This window comes from Phyllostomus hastatus, unplaced genomic scaffold (assembly GCF_019186645.2).
Source record: "Phyllostomus hastatus isolate PE091 unplaced genomic scaffold, TTU_PhHast_1.1 phas_scaffold_11, whole genome shotgun sequence".
Lineage (NCBI taxonomy): Eukaryota > Metazoa > Chordata > Mammalia > Chiroptera > Phyllostomidae > Phyllostomus > Phyllostomus hastatus.
This window is the reverse complement of record NW_025334005.1, coordinates 4,653,763-4,667,097: the sequence shown is the minus strand read 5'-3', so window position 1 is coordinate 4,667,097 and position 13,335 is coordinate 4,653,763. Positions and strand designations below refer to the sequence as shown.

Sequence of the window (13,335 nt, the reverse complement as noted above, 5' to 3'; positions counted from 1 at the left end):
TGTGTTGCCGGATGTTCACAATTGAGAAAACGTACATACAGGCTCGTCGTGAAATCGTGAAGCGCAACGCACCTTCGCCACTGTTAATATCACTGACAGCTTGGCCCCCTGGACTGGGAGCCCCTCCCGGGCAGGGACCGGGTTTCAGTGGCTTCATTCTCGCAGGCCCCCGCACAGCGCCTGGCCCATGGCAGTAGGTGCTTAGTAAACGTTTGTCACGTTCCCTCCGGCTGTGCATTCCTGCGTGACGTCCTCTGTGACGTCTTCCAACGTGAGTCGGTCCCTGGAGTGCACAGGGCGGCTGCCACAGTGACTACCGGCAGGCGTTCCGGGACTTCAGCCCCACACCCCGCCGGCAGGGGTCTGCCCAGCCTCGGCCAGGACCGTAGGGACTGTATGAGCGTGTGTGGCTCGGAGTAGCCACCAGGCACCTCTGGGCTTCCAGGGAGAGGTGGGCATGACTTCACCCGGAGTGCAGGGGAAGTTTCTGAACATAGGTGACCGATGGCCTGTGGTCCCCCACCTGGCCTGGAGCCTCCATCCCGGAACACCTGGCATGCCACCCACGCAAACATCAGTGCCCCCCAGGGCAGGTGTGATGAGAACCAACCCGGACTGGAGTGAAAAGGCGGGGCAGGAGGGTGCCACTGCCCCTGACCCCTGGCACCCACTTCCCTAGTCCCCAGTGCTCCCAGGTGCTCTGAAACTGGCCATCTGCTGCCCTTCCTGGGTACCCTCCTTGGGGTCTAGTTTCAAGGAGATCTTTTGGGATGCCAGTAATAGCTGTGGGCAGAGTCAGTCTGAGACAAGGGACGCAGCAGCTCCTTCCCTCCTTGAGGGGAAACAAGTGTAAGGGTGTGGCAGGGGAGAGGGGACACCGCTGGGCCCCCAGGCAGCACCCCAGTTGCCTCGCTGGTCAGGCTCAGGCTCTGAGACCTCCCTCTCCTGCGTGAAATGCAGTAGCTGTGTCCCCCCACCCCACCCCACACAGCTGGGCTGCTGCATGGCTCCAAAGTTGGCGCCCTGGGACCTTGCAAGCTGCAAAGTCTGTTAGACCCCTGAGGTGTGGTAAGGGCTGGGGGGCTGGGGGCCTGGGGGGCTGCGACAGGAGTGCATCTCTGATGGTACAGCAGCGTCTCTGTGTCCCGTGGGGAGCGGCCCCCAGCTGACCTCCTCAAGGCAGCACAAGCGAGAAGGGGGCTGCCACCTGCAGGTGAGGTGACAGGCAAGGTGGGCACCACTGCACCCCAGGGTGTCTGTGTTCCCACCTCCTTGGAACCAGGTGCCTCAGCCCAGAGCCTTCACATAGAACCTGGTCAGTCCCCTCATCCCCTACGGGAGCAGCGTCATCTCGCCTTGCACAGAACATACCAGCCTCCGGAGGAGGAAAAAGAGCAGGCCATTGGCCTCCCGAACACCTGTGTCAATGCCTCAGATCCCCTCAGGCTCCACACCTAGGAGGCTCAAGAAGCAAGAGCAGCCCTGGCTGGTGTGGCTCAGTGGATTGAGTGCTGGCCTGTGAACCAAAGGGTCTCCAGTTCGATTCCCAATCAGGGCACGTGCCTAGGTTGCGAGCCAGCTTCCCATAAGGGAGCACATGAGAGGCAACCACACACTGATGTTTCTCTCTTCTCTTTCTCCCTCCCTTCCCCTCTCTCTAAAAAAAAAAAAATGTATATTAAAAAAAAAAAGAAGAAGCAGCAAGACCAGTGAGGGCTGGGCCACCACACCCTGTGGGTCAGATTCCACAAACTCGAAGAAGGCCCCCTTGAGCAGCCACTGTGCTAGGAACTGCAGAGTCCAGACAGGACCCTCGCCCTGGTCTCCACTGTGGGTCACCCCACAGTGGGCCTGTTATATGGGTGAGGAAACTGAGGCACCGAAAGGTAAACCAGGCGAGTTGCCTGACATCCCAGCGCCGGTGAAGGAGCAGAGCCAGGCCGAGCCCAGGTGGGACTCCAGAGCTGTTGTCTTCTGCTCTGTGTGGCCGGTCCTGCTTTAGGAAGACTTGACATTGTCCAATGAGAGCCCAGGCACCCGCAGGTTCGGGGGCGGGGCGGGGTGGACTCAGGAGGGAGACAGGAAGGTCGTACACAGTGGTGAACGCTCAGCAGCAGCACCCCCACCCCAACCCCTGCTCCAGCACTCTGCTGGCGGGGCTCGGGGCTCTCCTCACCCCAGTTTCCAGAATCCCTCCAGGTCCTGGCACCTGCTGGGATCGTGCCCCATGCCTGGCAGTGCCCACTGGGAAAGCTTGCTGTAGATGCAGAAGGGTGCTCATGTCACCTGTCCCAGGTGACAGTGACTGAGGGCAAGCTGAGGGCTCTCCGGGTGCAGGCAGACCTGCTGCTCACGGGCCCCTTTTCTCCAGAAGTTGGCTCCTGGGCCCCAAAGTGGGCCCTGCCTGCTGACCCTGGCGTCACTCAGCGACCTGTGACGCTGGCTCAGGCTGGACTCGGCATTCGGAGGCTACAAAAGCAGTGACTGGTGCCCTGGCTGGCGTAGCTCAGTGGATTGAGCGCGGGCTGTGAACCACAGCATCGCAGGTCCAGGTGCTGGGAACGCAGCTGTGGACGAGAGAGACAGCCCCGCTCCCCCAGCGTCCCCGCCCCACGGAGACACAGCAAACAAGGCTCCTGGTATGTCCCGCCGGGAAAAAAACTGCGCTTCATGGAGGGGCTCTACTTTTTATTTTTATTTATTTTTTCTTTTTTGGATCATGGACATTTTCAAATGCGCCCAAAGAAGAAAGAGAGAAAGAATGGCATAAAAAACACCCATGTTCCCATATTTAACAAATATGGCCAATTCGGTTCGTCTTTATCTCCCCACATGTCCCGTCCTTCTGAATTGTCTTAAAGCAAATCCCACGGATTAGACCATTTTATCTGTAAACACGTCCGTTTGTATCTCTAAGAGACCAAGACTCTGTTCATGTGATTATCACACTTAAAAAAAAAATCAATAATCCCTTCATGTCGTCTCCCATGTAGTCAATGTTCACATTCCCCAGCTGGTCCATGAATATCTTTAAAAAGTTTTTTAAACTGTGGTGACATACACGATGTAACAACAAGTGTACCATCCTCCCCTCTCTTGCGTGCACAGCTGAGCAGTGAGACGTCCACGCTGTGCCGCCGGCCTCCAGGGCTCTGCGCCGACATCTGTGTACAGCTGGTCTGCTGGCATCCGATCTCAGTGAGGCCCCCCCGCTGCACTGGGTTGGTACGTGTCAACCTGCAACGGCCTCGCTGTCCTCTGCTTTCCCTTCTGTTCTTTTTCCCCCTTTAAGGCCACAGGGACCTGTTCTGTAGACAGAATTTCCTCCGCTCTGGGTTTAGCGGATTGCACACCCCCAGTAGGTTCAGCACATTCGTCCATGCAGGGGTGCTGTGTTGAGATGGGGGGTGGCAGCAGGACACCCAGAGCACCCAGGGAGCCATGCAGTTAAACAGGGAAAGGGAGTTTCAGGTGGAGGGGGCGAGGAGGGCCGAAATCCTGAGACTTCCGTTCCCCAGGGATTCACAGACAGCCTGCTACGAGGAGCATCAGGCACTGTTTGGGGCACCAAGGATACCACTGGGAACCAGAAAATGTCCCTGCTCTCCTTGGGGCTGGAGACATCGGGCACTGTGCTCCAGGGGAGGGGAGGGGTGAGGAAACAGGAAGTGTCCCCCCGCCCCGCCCCCCCTGCAGACACCCCGCCTGCTGGCTCCGGGAGCTACTGTACAGCGATGGGTACTTGGGGAAATCATCTTGGCACACAGTGAGTCACTGTCTGGGCTGCCCCACCTCCTCCAGGAAGCCAGTGAGAGCCCCAGATACCGGCTGGGACTGACTCTCCTCGGCCAGCTCCGAGTCTGAGGCTGCTGTTGGCCTGTCTGCCTCCTCTCGGCCCCCTGCCATCTCCCCAGGTGGGACTCCCTGAGGGCCAGCTCTGCCTTCATTCCTGCCAGCCCTCGCTTTCAGCCCTTGGCTTACCCTCAAGATCACATCCAGGGGCACCTCCTCTAAGAAGACTTCCTTGCCGTTCCATCCAGTTCCCATGTCCCCACAGGCCCCAGATCATCTGCTTTGGGCATCCGGCTCTGAGCCTCATTAAAAACTGCCCACTTCCACTTTCTGCTTTGCTTCCCACAGGGTCTTTGCCACCATCAGCCCGTCTCCCCGTCCGGGATGTTTTGTCTTCTCAGCCATGGAAGCAGCAGAGCCCTGCGGGTGGACAGTGACCCGGTGTGGGAGCATGGGTGCGGCCAAAGGGCCCACCTCCCGGGATAACAGGCAGTGAAGGTGCCCTCCCTCCCTGGTGCTTCCTTCCCTCCCCACCCCTCCCCTTAGGCTGGAGTTCAGTGACCTCTGTGACCTTTCTACTGTAGCTTTCTACTGTAGAAAACATACGAGCAGGACCGTCAGGGACATTGTCCCTTCCACTCTGGGCGTGGGTCCAGGCCATGGGCGAGGAAGGGCGAGATGAGTGCTGCTGCAGGGTTAGGGTTTCGGCGAGTGTCTCAGCCCATGCAGCCTGTGGCTGTCACAGAATACCACAGGCTCACGGCTTATAAACAACAGGACTTTCTCATAGTTCTGCAGGCTGGGAAGCTCGAGATCAAAGCGCTGGCGGGTTCAGGGTCTTGCGCGGGGCCCTCTCCCTGACACACAGAAGGCAGTCTCCCCGCTGCGTCCTCACACGGTGGAAGGCGCGAGGGAGCTCTGTGCGGTTGCTTTTCTGAGGGCGCTGATCCCGTTACTCCCATTCGGTCCTACGGAGCCCTTATAACCTCATCACCTCCCGACGGCGTCTGACACCCTCACCGTGGGGGTTAGGATTTCAACGCACGAATGCCGGGGTTCACATATTCTATCTGTGGCTTTCTAGAAGACACAGGGAGAGCGAATAGTCGAGCTCCCCTGGGTTGTACAGACAGGGATCCTGAGAGCCTGAGGGGGGAGGGAGTTACCTAATGACTCACATGATCCATTAGTGACAGAGCTGGGACCTTCAGAAGGAGCTCTCTCGCTCCTGATCCACGGTTGTTCTTTGGGGAAGTGGCCAGGATGCAGCAGAGACTTAAGACTCCAGGAGACTGGCTAGACTCCGCTAATAATACTAATAATAACAGCAGCCCACACAAAGTGCTGGCTGTCTACTCGTATCTGTCTAAGCATTTTTTTTTTTAGATTTTATTTATTTATTTTTAGAGAGGGAAGGGGGGGAGAGAGAGAGAGAGAGAAACATCAATGTGCGGTTGCTGGGGGCCTTGGTCTGCAACCCAGGCATGTACCCTGACTGGGAATCGAACCTGCGATGCTTTGGTTCGTAGCCCGAGTTCAATCCACTGAGCCACGCCAGCCAGGGCTGTCTAAGCATGTTTTCTACATTAACTCATGATAACTCACAAATCGACCCCAAGCAGCAGGTACTTTGGTTATCCCCATTTAACAGGTGGGAGAATGAAGGGAGACAGAGATGAAGAGGCCTAAGGTCACGTAGCCACTAACAGGCAGGCGAGCTGTAACACCCGTGTGTTTGCCCCTATCCTACACCACACGTCTCCTGGGCCGGTTCCCCATGCCCACTTCCCTAGCCAGGGACTGCTCCCCACTTCAATTTCCTTCTTAGATGGAGTGATAACAGTCCCTCCTGCTCCTTGTGGCTGTGATAGTGTCCACACGATACGCAGCTCTCACGGCGTGTGAGCAAAACCAGGAAAGGGGCTGAGACGAGCTTCTGTCCTGGTGGTGGTGGGACAAGGGGCACTGATTCTAAACATTCTAGCCCATCCATTCTAAGATGCACGCTTTTTTTCACACTCTAACATCTCCCAACTGTGCTGCATTCAGCACGATACGCGGCAATAGTGACGAAGCACATGGTGGAAATTCAGAGACACCAAGAACAATGGGGCAAAGCGGCGCGAGACAGGAAGGCCTCTGAGGGGCGAGAGGGCAGAAGTGGCTCTGGCTGGCCCTGATCAGAGCCCGGCCCATGCCCCCGTCCCTCAGAGTGGCCTGCCCAGCATGAGCATGCCCTCTGGCTCCAACTGGTCAGTAGGATGGAGAAGAACTGCAGTGTTTCAGAGGGGTAAGAACAAGGATGCCCTCTGCCCTGACTGGTGTGGATCAGTGGGATGGGCATTGTTCTGCAAAGCAAGAGGTTGCCAGCTCAATTCCTAGTCAGGGTATGTGCCTGGGTTGAGGGTTTGGTCCCTGGTTGGGGTGAGCATGAGAGGCAATGGATCGATGTTTCTCTCACATTGATGTTTCTCTCCCTCTCTCCCTCCCTCCCTTTCCGCCTCTCTAAAAGTAAATAACAAAATCTTTTTCTTTTTTTAAAGATTAAGGATGTTGCCCTGGCTGGCGTAGCTCAGTGGATTGAGCACGGGCTACAAATCAAAGCATCACAGGTTCAATTCCCAGTCAGGGTACATACCTGGGTTGCAAGCCATGACCCCTAGCAACCGCACATTGATGTTTTTCTCTCTCTCTTTTTCTCCCTCCCTTCCCTCTCTAAAAATAAATAAATAAAATCTTTAAACAATTAAATAATTGCTTTGTTAAAAAAAAAGAATAAGGATGTCTTTCACTCCAGCAGGCATGCCTACCCTTACTTCTTCCCTCCCTGCCCACCCATGGAGGGATTGCCACTCGAAGTCCTCCCGTGCCTGCTGGAGCCGGGAACCCCATGCTCTCGCCTTCTCCCCTCCCAATAGGCATTGCAGCTGCTCTGAAGCGCTGGCCCTATGTTGTTTGTATGGAAAATAATAAAACAATTAATAAGTAACAATATGAGAATAAACTGTGTTTCACGCACTCACAACCGTAAGCCTACTTTTGCCCCACCCTGTAAATCTCAAATCCGACCAGTTGCCCTGCTGCTGCTGCTCTCTCTAAGCCATAGTCATCTCTCACTCGAGTTATCACAACAGCCTCCTTCCTGGCCGATGGCCCCTTTACTCTCTCCGCAGCCCCGCAGCCAGTCAGGTCATGTCCCAGCAGCAATTCCCCGTCCCACTCCCAAAGCAGCACCCCCACCCCCTGCCCCCAGGCCTGGCTCCACTGCCTTCCCACCCTCTTCTCCTGCTGCTCCCCCCCCCACCCCCTGCTCACTCTCCTCCAGCCTCATTGGCCTCCTCATTCTTTTTTTTTTAAGATTTTATTTATTTATTTTTAGAGATGGAGGAGGGGGGGGGAGAGAGAGAGAGAGAGAGAGAGAGAGAGAAAGAGAGAGACATCAATGTGCGCTTGCTGGGGATCATGGCCTGCAACCCAGGCATGTACCCTGACTGGGAATCGAACCTGCAACACTTTGATTCGCAGCCCGAGCTCAGTCCACTGAGCTACGCCAGCCAGGGTGGCCTCCTCATTCTTTAAAGAGCCAGACCTGCTCCTGCCTCAGGTCCTTTGCACTGGCTGTGCCCTCCTTCTGGAACGGGCTTCCCCAATGTCTGCAGAACTCCCTCCTGCACCTCTTTTAAGCCTTTGCTCAAATGTCATCCTCTCTGGGAGGTCTCCCCTGACCACCTTGGTGCTGCAACTCATTGTCCAACCCCTTAGCCCTGCACTTCAGGTCCCTCTTACAGCCAGCTCTTATTTCCCCCCATGTCATTTAATTCTTACTAGTATGTTTGTGGTCTTTCTTCCCCCAATGGAGATGTGAAGTTCTCTGACAGCAGAGATCTTTATTTTGTTCACTGATGTACCTGAAGACCCTAGAACGCTGTCTTGCACATAGTAGGCTCTCAACAGAGATTTGTGGATGAATGAATATGCAAATTAGAGAGGGGCAAGTGTGTGGTCATATATAACTAATCTCTGAGGAATTTGAGAAGGTAATATTTGAACTGGATCTTGCAGTCCATACACCTGGAAGCTGAGATAGGGGATTGGCAATTGATCAGCTTGAACAAAAGTTTGGAAATGGGAGAGTGTGGTGGCAGGGCAGGAGCTGGGGGAGGTACCGACCAGTGGTACTTCGTTGGAGAGGAGATTAGTAAGGTAAGTTGAGGCCAGACTGTACAAAGCTTTGGATGCAGGTTAGAGGCTTTTCCTACTGCCAGGACGAGCTACAGATTTTGTGGAGCACAGTACACAGTTAAGATGCAGGACCCTCTCTATAAAAGTTTTTTTTTTAAGATTTTATTTATTTATTTTTTAGAGAGGGTAGGGAGAGAGAAAGAGAGAGAGAGAAACATCAATGTGCGGTTGCTGGGGGTCATGGCCTGCAACCCAGGCATGTACCCTGACTGGGAATCAAACCTGCAACACTTCGGTTCACAGCCTGAGCTCAATCCACTGAGCTATGCCAGCCAGGGCTTTCGGTAAAAGTTTTAAGAGAATGACAGCAGCACATTAAATCAAGCTCAAGGCCCTTCTCTGAGTAGGGCTTTGTGTTGACGGCACAGGTTCTTGGCCCCTGGAGCCAGCCCCGCCTGTCCCATGAAAGAGCTGGTGAGGGCTGGTAGCAGCACAGAGATGTAATTAGAGCTGGACTTCAGGAAGACCATTCTGGCTTGTCTTGTGGGGTAGGTTGGACAGAGTCTAGGCAGGGAGACCAGTTAGGCCGCCTGTGTGGAGAGTGAGAACGGAGGGGGATCAGGTGGTGTGGGGTAAGGTGGGGCTAAGGGGCTGCGGGCAGGACCGAGAACTTGAGTGAGTAGAGGCACGGAGGAAGTGGAGTTTACTTAGACAAGAGTATGGGCCCAGGAAGACTCCTGAGTGCACCTGCCAGTGCTCTTCCAGGCCCTTCCTCTTTTCCCTTCTTTCCAGACCCCAGCCTTCCAAGCGAGATCTCGCTCGGATAGGCGCAGTGCTTTTCCCTTTGGCCACCAGAGGGCAGATAGTTCTCATGGATTTTCAGGGTGAATTTGGGGTCGGGGGAGTGGAACAGTCTCTATCCTCACCTCTTCTTTTCTCTCTCACCACCTTCGGCATTTCTTCACCCACTTCTTCCGCAATGGCTGGGTGTCTGATCGGAGCCGGGGTGAGGCGGGGGGAGGTGTCCGGGAGTCTGGTGCAGGTACTAGGACTGTAGATGGTAGCTGCTGCCTTAGGAAGCACTTTCACACCACCCTCTCATTGCACCTGTCTGGCTGCCTATTTCTCTGGCTGACTTAGCCAAGAGCTCTGCTCAAGATCCCGTAGCTGGGAGTTGGAAGTCAGGTGTCAGAGGTCCAACCAGTGCCTTTCCTCACAATCCCTGGGGCCTCTCTGTTCCCGTACCTTCAGGGACTTTTTGGTTGAACCTGGTCTCTGGCTCCTGTGGGGATTCTGGCTTCTGCCCACCTTAAGCTGCTGTTGACGGGGTTCGGGAGGTACAGCAAGTTCTAACCTATCTGGAGTAGTGCAGGTGGGGGCAGCTTGGAACCGGAGGAATCAGACTAGCCTACCGCCTCTCCCTGGTGAGACAGTCTAGGAAGAAGTGACGAGTGGACAGACCCAGGTTGTCACACAGATTTCCTGGTAGAGCCAGGGGCTCTCCAGAGGAGAGGGACCTCAGAGTTCATGAATCCAATGACCTCACTTTATTGATGGGGAAACTGAGGCCCAGGGAAAGAAAGAAACTTCTCGGGGTGCCCATTCTTTGTTGCATCCTGTGGAATTCTCATTTTCAACCAGTTCCTCTTTTCTTTTCCATGAGTTTCTTCGTCTTAGAAGGGATCATTGAAATGTAAATTAAGGTGAGAATGTCTCTCCTGCCTTACTTCGCAGGAGTATTTGAAAAGGTAACCAGTATGACAATATTACTATAGTGTGATGTTGTTTTGTGCTATTTTGAACAATTAAAAGACTTTTTTTGGGGGGGGGAATAAAGATAACTGTAATTCAAAATTGTTATTTAGAATGTAACCACTGAAACAAATACATGAATTCTTTCAGTACAGGAACGTCAAAGAAGATAAATTCAGATGTGTTATGCGAATTTTCCAAGATCACACAGCATTTTCACTCCACAGAGCTGGGGCTGGAATGCGGGGCTGTGGACCCCTGCGGCCTTCCACAGCTGGGAGCCCGCAGACCCGGTGCTTGTCTGGGACCTTGACGAGAAGCCAAGATAGACGGTGACAAATGACAAATGGTAGGTAGACAGGTAATCGACTAATGCTGCATTTGACAGGCGGTAGACATGTTGATAGGCTGGATGATAGACGAGATGGATTTTATGAGCTGACCGACAACGAACGGACATGCAGATGGAAAGTTGCTGCAGAAGCAAAGGATGCCAATCGCAGGGACGCCTAACAGCCTTCTTCTCTGCTTAGTTAAATAATAACACGCACAGGTGACCTACACTTCCTGTTCAAGATTTCAAAATACCCGAAAACTGACGGAAAGAAGCGAAGAGTTAAACTCAGTACCACCCGAGGCCCGGCCTCGGGTGTTGCCGGAAATGGCCGACGACCGCTGTCGGCGGAGGGGCGGGGGCGGGGGCGTGGCCGGCTTTCCGCACGCGGAACGGCTTCGGGTGTTTCCGGAAACTGCCGAGAGCCCGCTGAAGTGCGCCGGGGACAGCCTATGGGCGTGGCTAGAGTGTACCTGGAGTCGCTTCGTGGATTTCCGAAAACAGAGCCGAAGCTTGGTCTTCGGAATCCAGAAAGCGCGCGCGTCCCCTGGGGTTACCTCCTTCGGGTGTTTCCGGAATTCACTCGTAGTCGGTGGCCGGGAGGAGGAGGAGAGCCGCCCTCCCGTTCCCGGCCGCTTCGGATGTTTCCGGCGGCTGCCGGCGGAAAGAGCCGAGGGCCGGCGGTGGTGGCGGCCATGTTGGGAGCAGCAGGTCCGGCGGCGGCTGCCTGTGTGCCGGGCGCGGAGCAGTGCCGCTGAGGGCAGGGGAGGAGCGAGGCGGGCGGCCGGCTGCGGCGGCAGAGAGTAGGCGGAGCGGCGCGGCCCGGCCTAAAGGCGGCACAGCCCAGCCGGGGGTCGGGGGGGTGCGGTCCGGAGCCGCTCGGAGCCGGCGCGGCCTAGCCCGAGCGGCGCATCCCCGGGCTGGCGTGAACGGCTGCCCGGCCTCCCCGCACCCCCGGCCGGGGCCCATGCGGCGGGTGCCCCTGCTGTGAGAAGCCCCGCCCGGCCGGGCTCCGCGCCTTCCCTTCCCTCCCTTCTTCCAAGCTTCTCGGTTCCCTCCCCTGAGATACCGGCGCCATGTCCAGCGCCCGGACCCCCCTACCCACGCTGAACGAGAGAGACACGGAGCAGGTAAGGAGCCCCGAGGGCTCCCCAAATTCTCTGGCTGGGCCCCTGCACCTTGCAGAGCCTTCTCCCTCCTTTGCTCTCCTCGTGCCCCTGCTGCCATCCTGCAAGCCTCAGCTGCCCTGTCATCTGTGTTTCGGCCCCGCACATCCCCCTCTGAGTCTGTCCTGGGACCCACCTCGTCCCGACTCCGAGATGCACACTTGTCTTTCTGCTGACCCCACTTCTGCCCTCCTGCGCTCTTCCGTATTACCTCCCCAGCTTCCCCTTCTCTTCCTTTTTTTTTTTCCCCTCAGGGGCCTTTCTGGTCTTCCTCCACCCACGCCTAAAGCAGCCACCCTCGCCTGCTCCTCGAATAGCACCCAGCGATTTGCCCCAGTCGTTGTCCACTTCTTCCTCCGTCTTTCTAGCCTTGTCTCCCCTCCGCCGCACCGGTTCTCCCAGCCCCTGGTTATCACCCTCAGGGTCCTTGCTCCGGAATGTGTTCTCGATCCCTTTTTCTTTTCGGTTCCCCAGCTTTTTTTTTTCACCCCGCTGCTTCTCCAAATCGTGCTCTCCCTCTTGCTTGCAACCCACCAGCTCCACCCTCATCACCTTTGCAGAATCGTTCGCCTACTCTTTGCTCATCACTTTCCCTTCTTTTCTCCAGGAGCTCCCTGGTGCCTCGCGCTGGCATTTGTTGCTTCCGTGTTTCCCATGCAGCTGTCATGCGCATAGTTTTCCCACAGGTTGTCTTTGGGGTTCCAGTCGTCACTCCCCTCCGTCTTCGGATCCCTCGTGTTCTCTTCCCCTGGGGTTTGGCTTCTGAGTCTTGCGGCCTCCTGTTTGTGGCTGTGAGCGCTTTGCCAGCCGTCTGCTTGGGCTCTTCCTACGGAGGGAGGGAAAGAAGCTACTCTTTCAGCCCACTCCATTAACATAACCTGTTGCTCAGCCCTCTCCCGGGCCTTTCCACATCACCGCCCTTGCCTTTCTGCCTCACACGGCAGCACGGACCGTGCCGCCCGCCTGTGATCTGCCACTTCTCACGGTGTCTTTCTCTTTGCCGTGGCCTTCCGGCGTCTCGGTGCTCTCACCCCGTCCTCCTTACTGTGCTGCTTCCTCGTCAGGGTTGCCTTTCATGCCCGCGTCAGTCGCCTGCCTTCTTCACCTCTTCCTTTTCCCCGAGTATGCTCCCGCATCCTTTCCCTTCCTGTCCAGGGGTCTTGGTAGCCTCCCGTCCGGGCGTGTTGCATGCTAGTTTCTGGAGCTGCTCTCTCCCCATCGCCCTGACAATCACTGCTGCCCACGGTTTATCACCTGAGCTTCAGCCTCGTCTGTGTCAGCTCACCTCTGAGCCAGCGGGCGTCCACTTTCCACCCCTCCCCGGTCCCCATCTCCAGTGTCCCTTGCGGAGTGTTGTGTGGAGTGCTCCTCGTTGTCACACCCTTCTTGGTGGAGAACTTGACCAGGCCGTGCAAACTTGACTTGAAAAAAGAGCCGTTTCCCGCTGGGGCCCCAGTGCTTTTTGCATCCTTTTACCTCATTGAGTTCTCTATGTTTTCCTCTCGTTCTCTTCTTTCTCCGTGGCCCGGTGGGACCCTTGCTGTGTTCTCTGGCATGTTAACACTCTTCTCTGAAAAAATCTTCCCTCTTTGCACGTTCCTACCTTTTTCTTTTGTTACCCCTCGCTCTCCGGCACCTGGACAGTCAGGGGGAGAGCTCTGCACTGAGTTTTTCTGTGTCGTGGTTGGCCCTTTTATTACTGATGGATCGATGGCTTAGGGGGTGAAGAAGCAGGGGTCGAGAGGGAGGGATGGTTGATGTTCAGTTCATCGCCGGGTTCGGCAGGCGGTCCCGCACGGGGCTGAGGTCTTTGGGAACAGGAGCGTGGTCTGTACCTCGCAGTCTCCCTCAATGGCCTGCTGTTTCTCCCCATCCTGGGCACCACTTTGTCTAGGCTCTCTTGAGGTCGCCCCTTCCATTCCTTCTCTTGTCACGCCTTTGTTTTGGCAGGTGAACCCTGCTTAGCCAGAGAACTTTCCCAGACTGTTGATTGTGAGCCGGTAGGAGGAGGCCAGGGGACTGACTGGCACCCGCAGGCAGCTGGGGAGTGGTGGCGGCGAGCCCGCTCTCTCGGCGGGCTGCAGGGCCCTGTGTCCAGCAGAGCGGAGT

At 56.0% G+C, this 13,335-nt stretch overlaps 1 protein-coding gene across 4 annotated transcripts in view; it reads left to right on the top strand.

The window, feature by feature from the left end:
• The first annotated feature begins 10,722 nt into the window (after positions 1-10,722).
• Positions 10,723-13,335, top strand: part of MARK2 (microtubule affinity regulating kinase 2) — a 54,976-nt gene continuing 52,363 nt past the window's right edge. The window contains exon 1 of one of the 4 annotated variants that reach the window (XM_045854790.1): positions 10,723-11,190. In XM_045854790.1, the coding sequence (XP_045710746.1) occupies positions 11,137-11,190 (54 nt within the window). In that variant the 5' untranslated portion in view covers positions 10,723-11,136. The remainder of the gene's footprint in view (positions 11,191-13,335) is intronic. The other 3 variants (XM_045854792.1, XM_045854795.1, XM_045854796.1) reach the window with 3 other exon arrangements.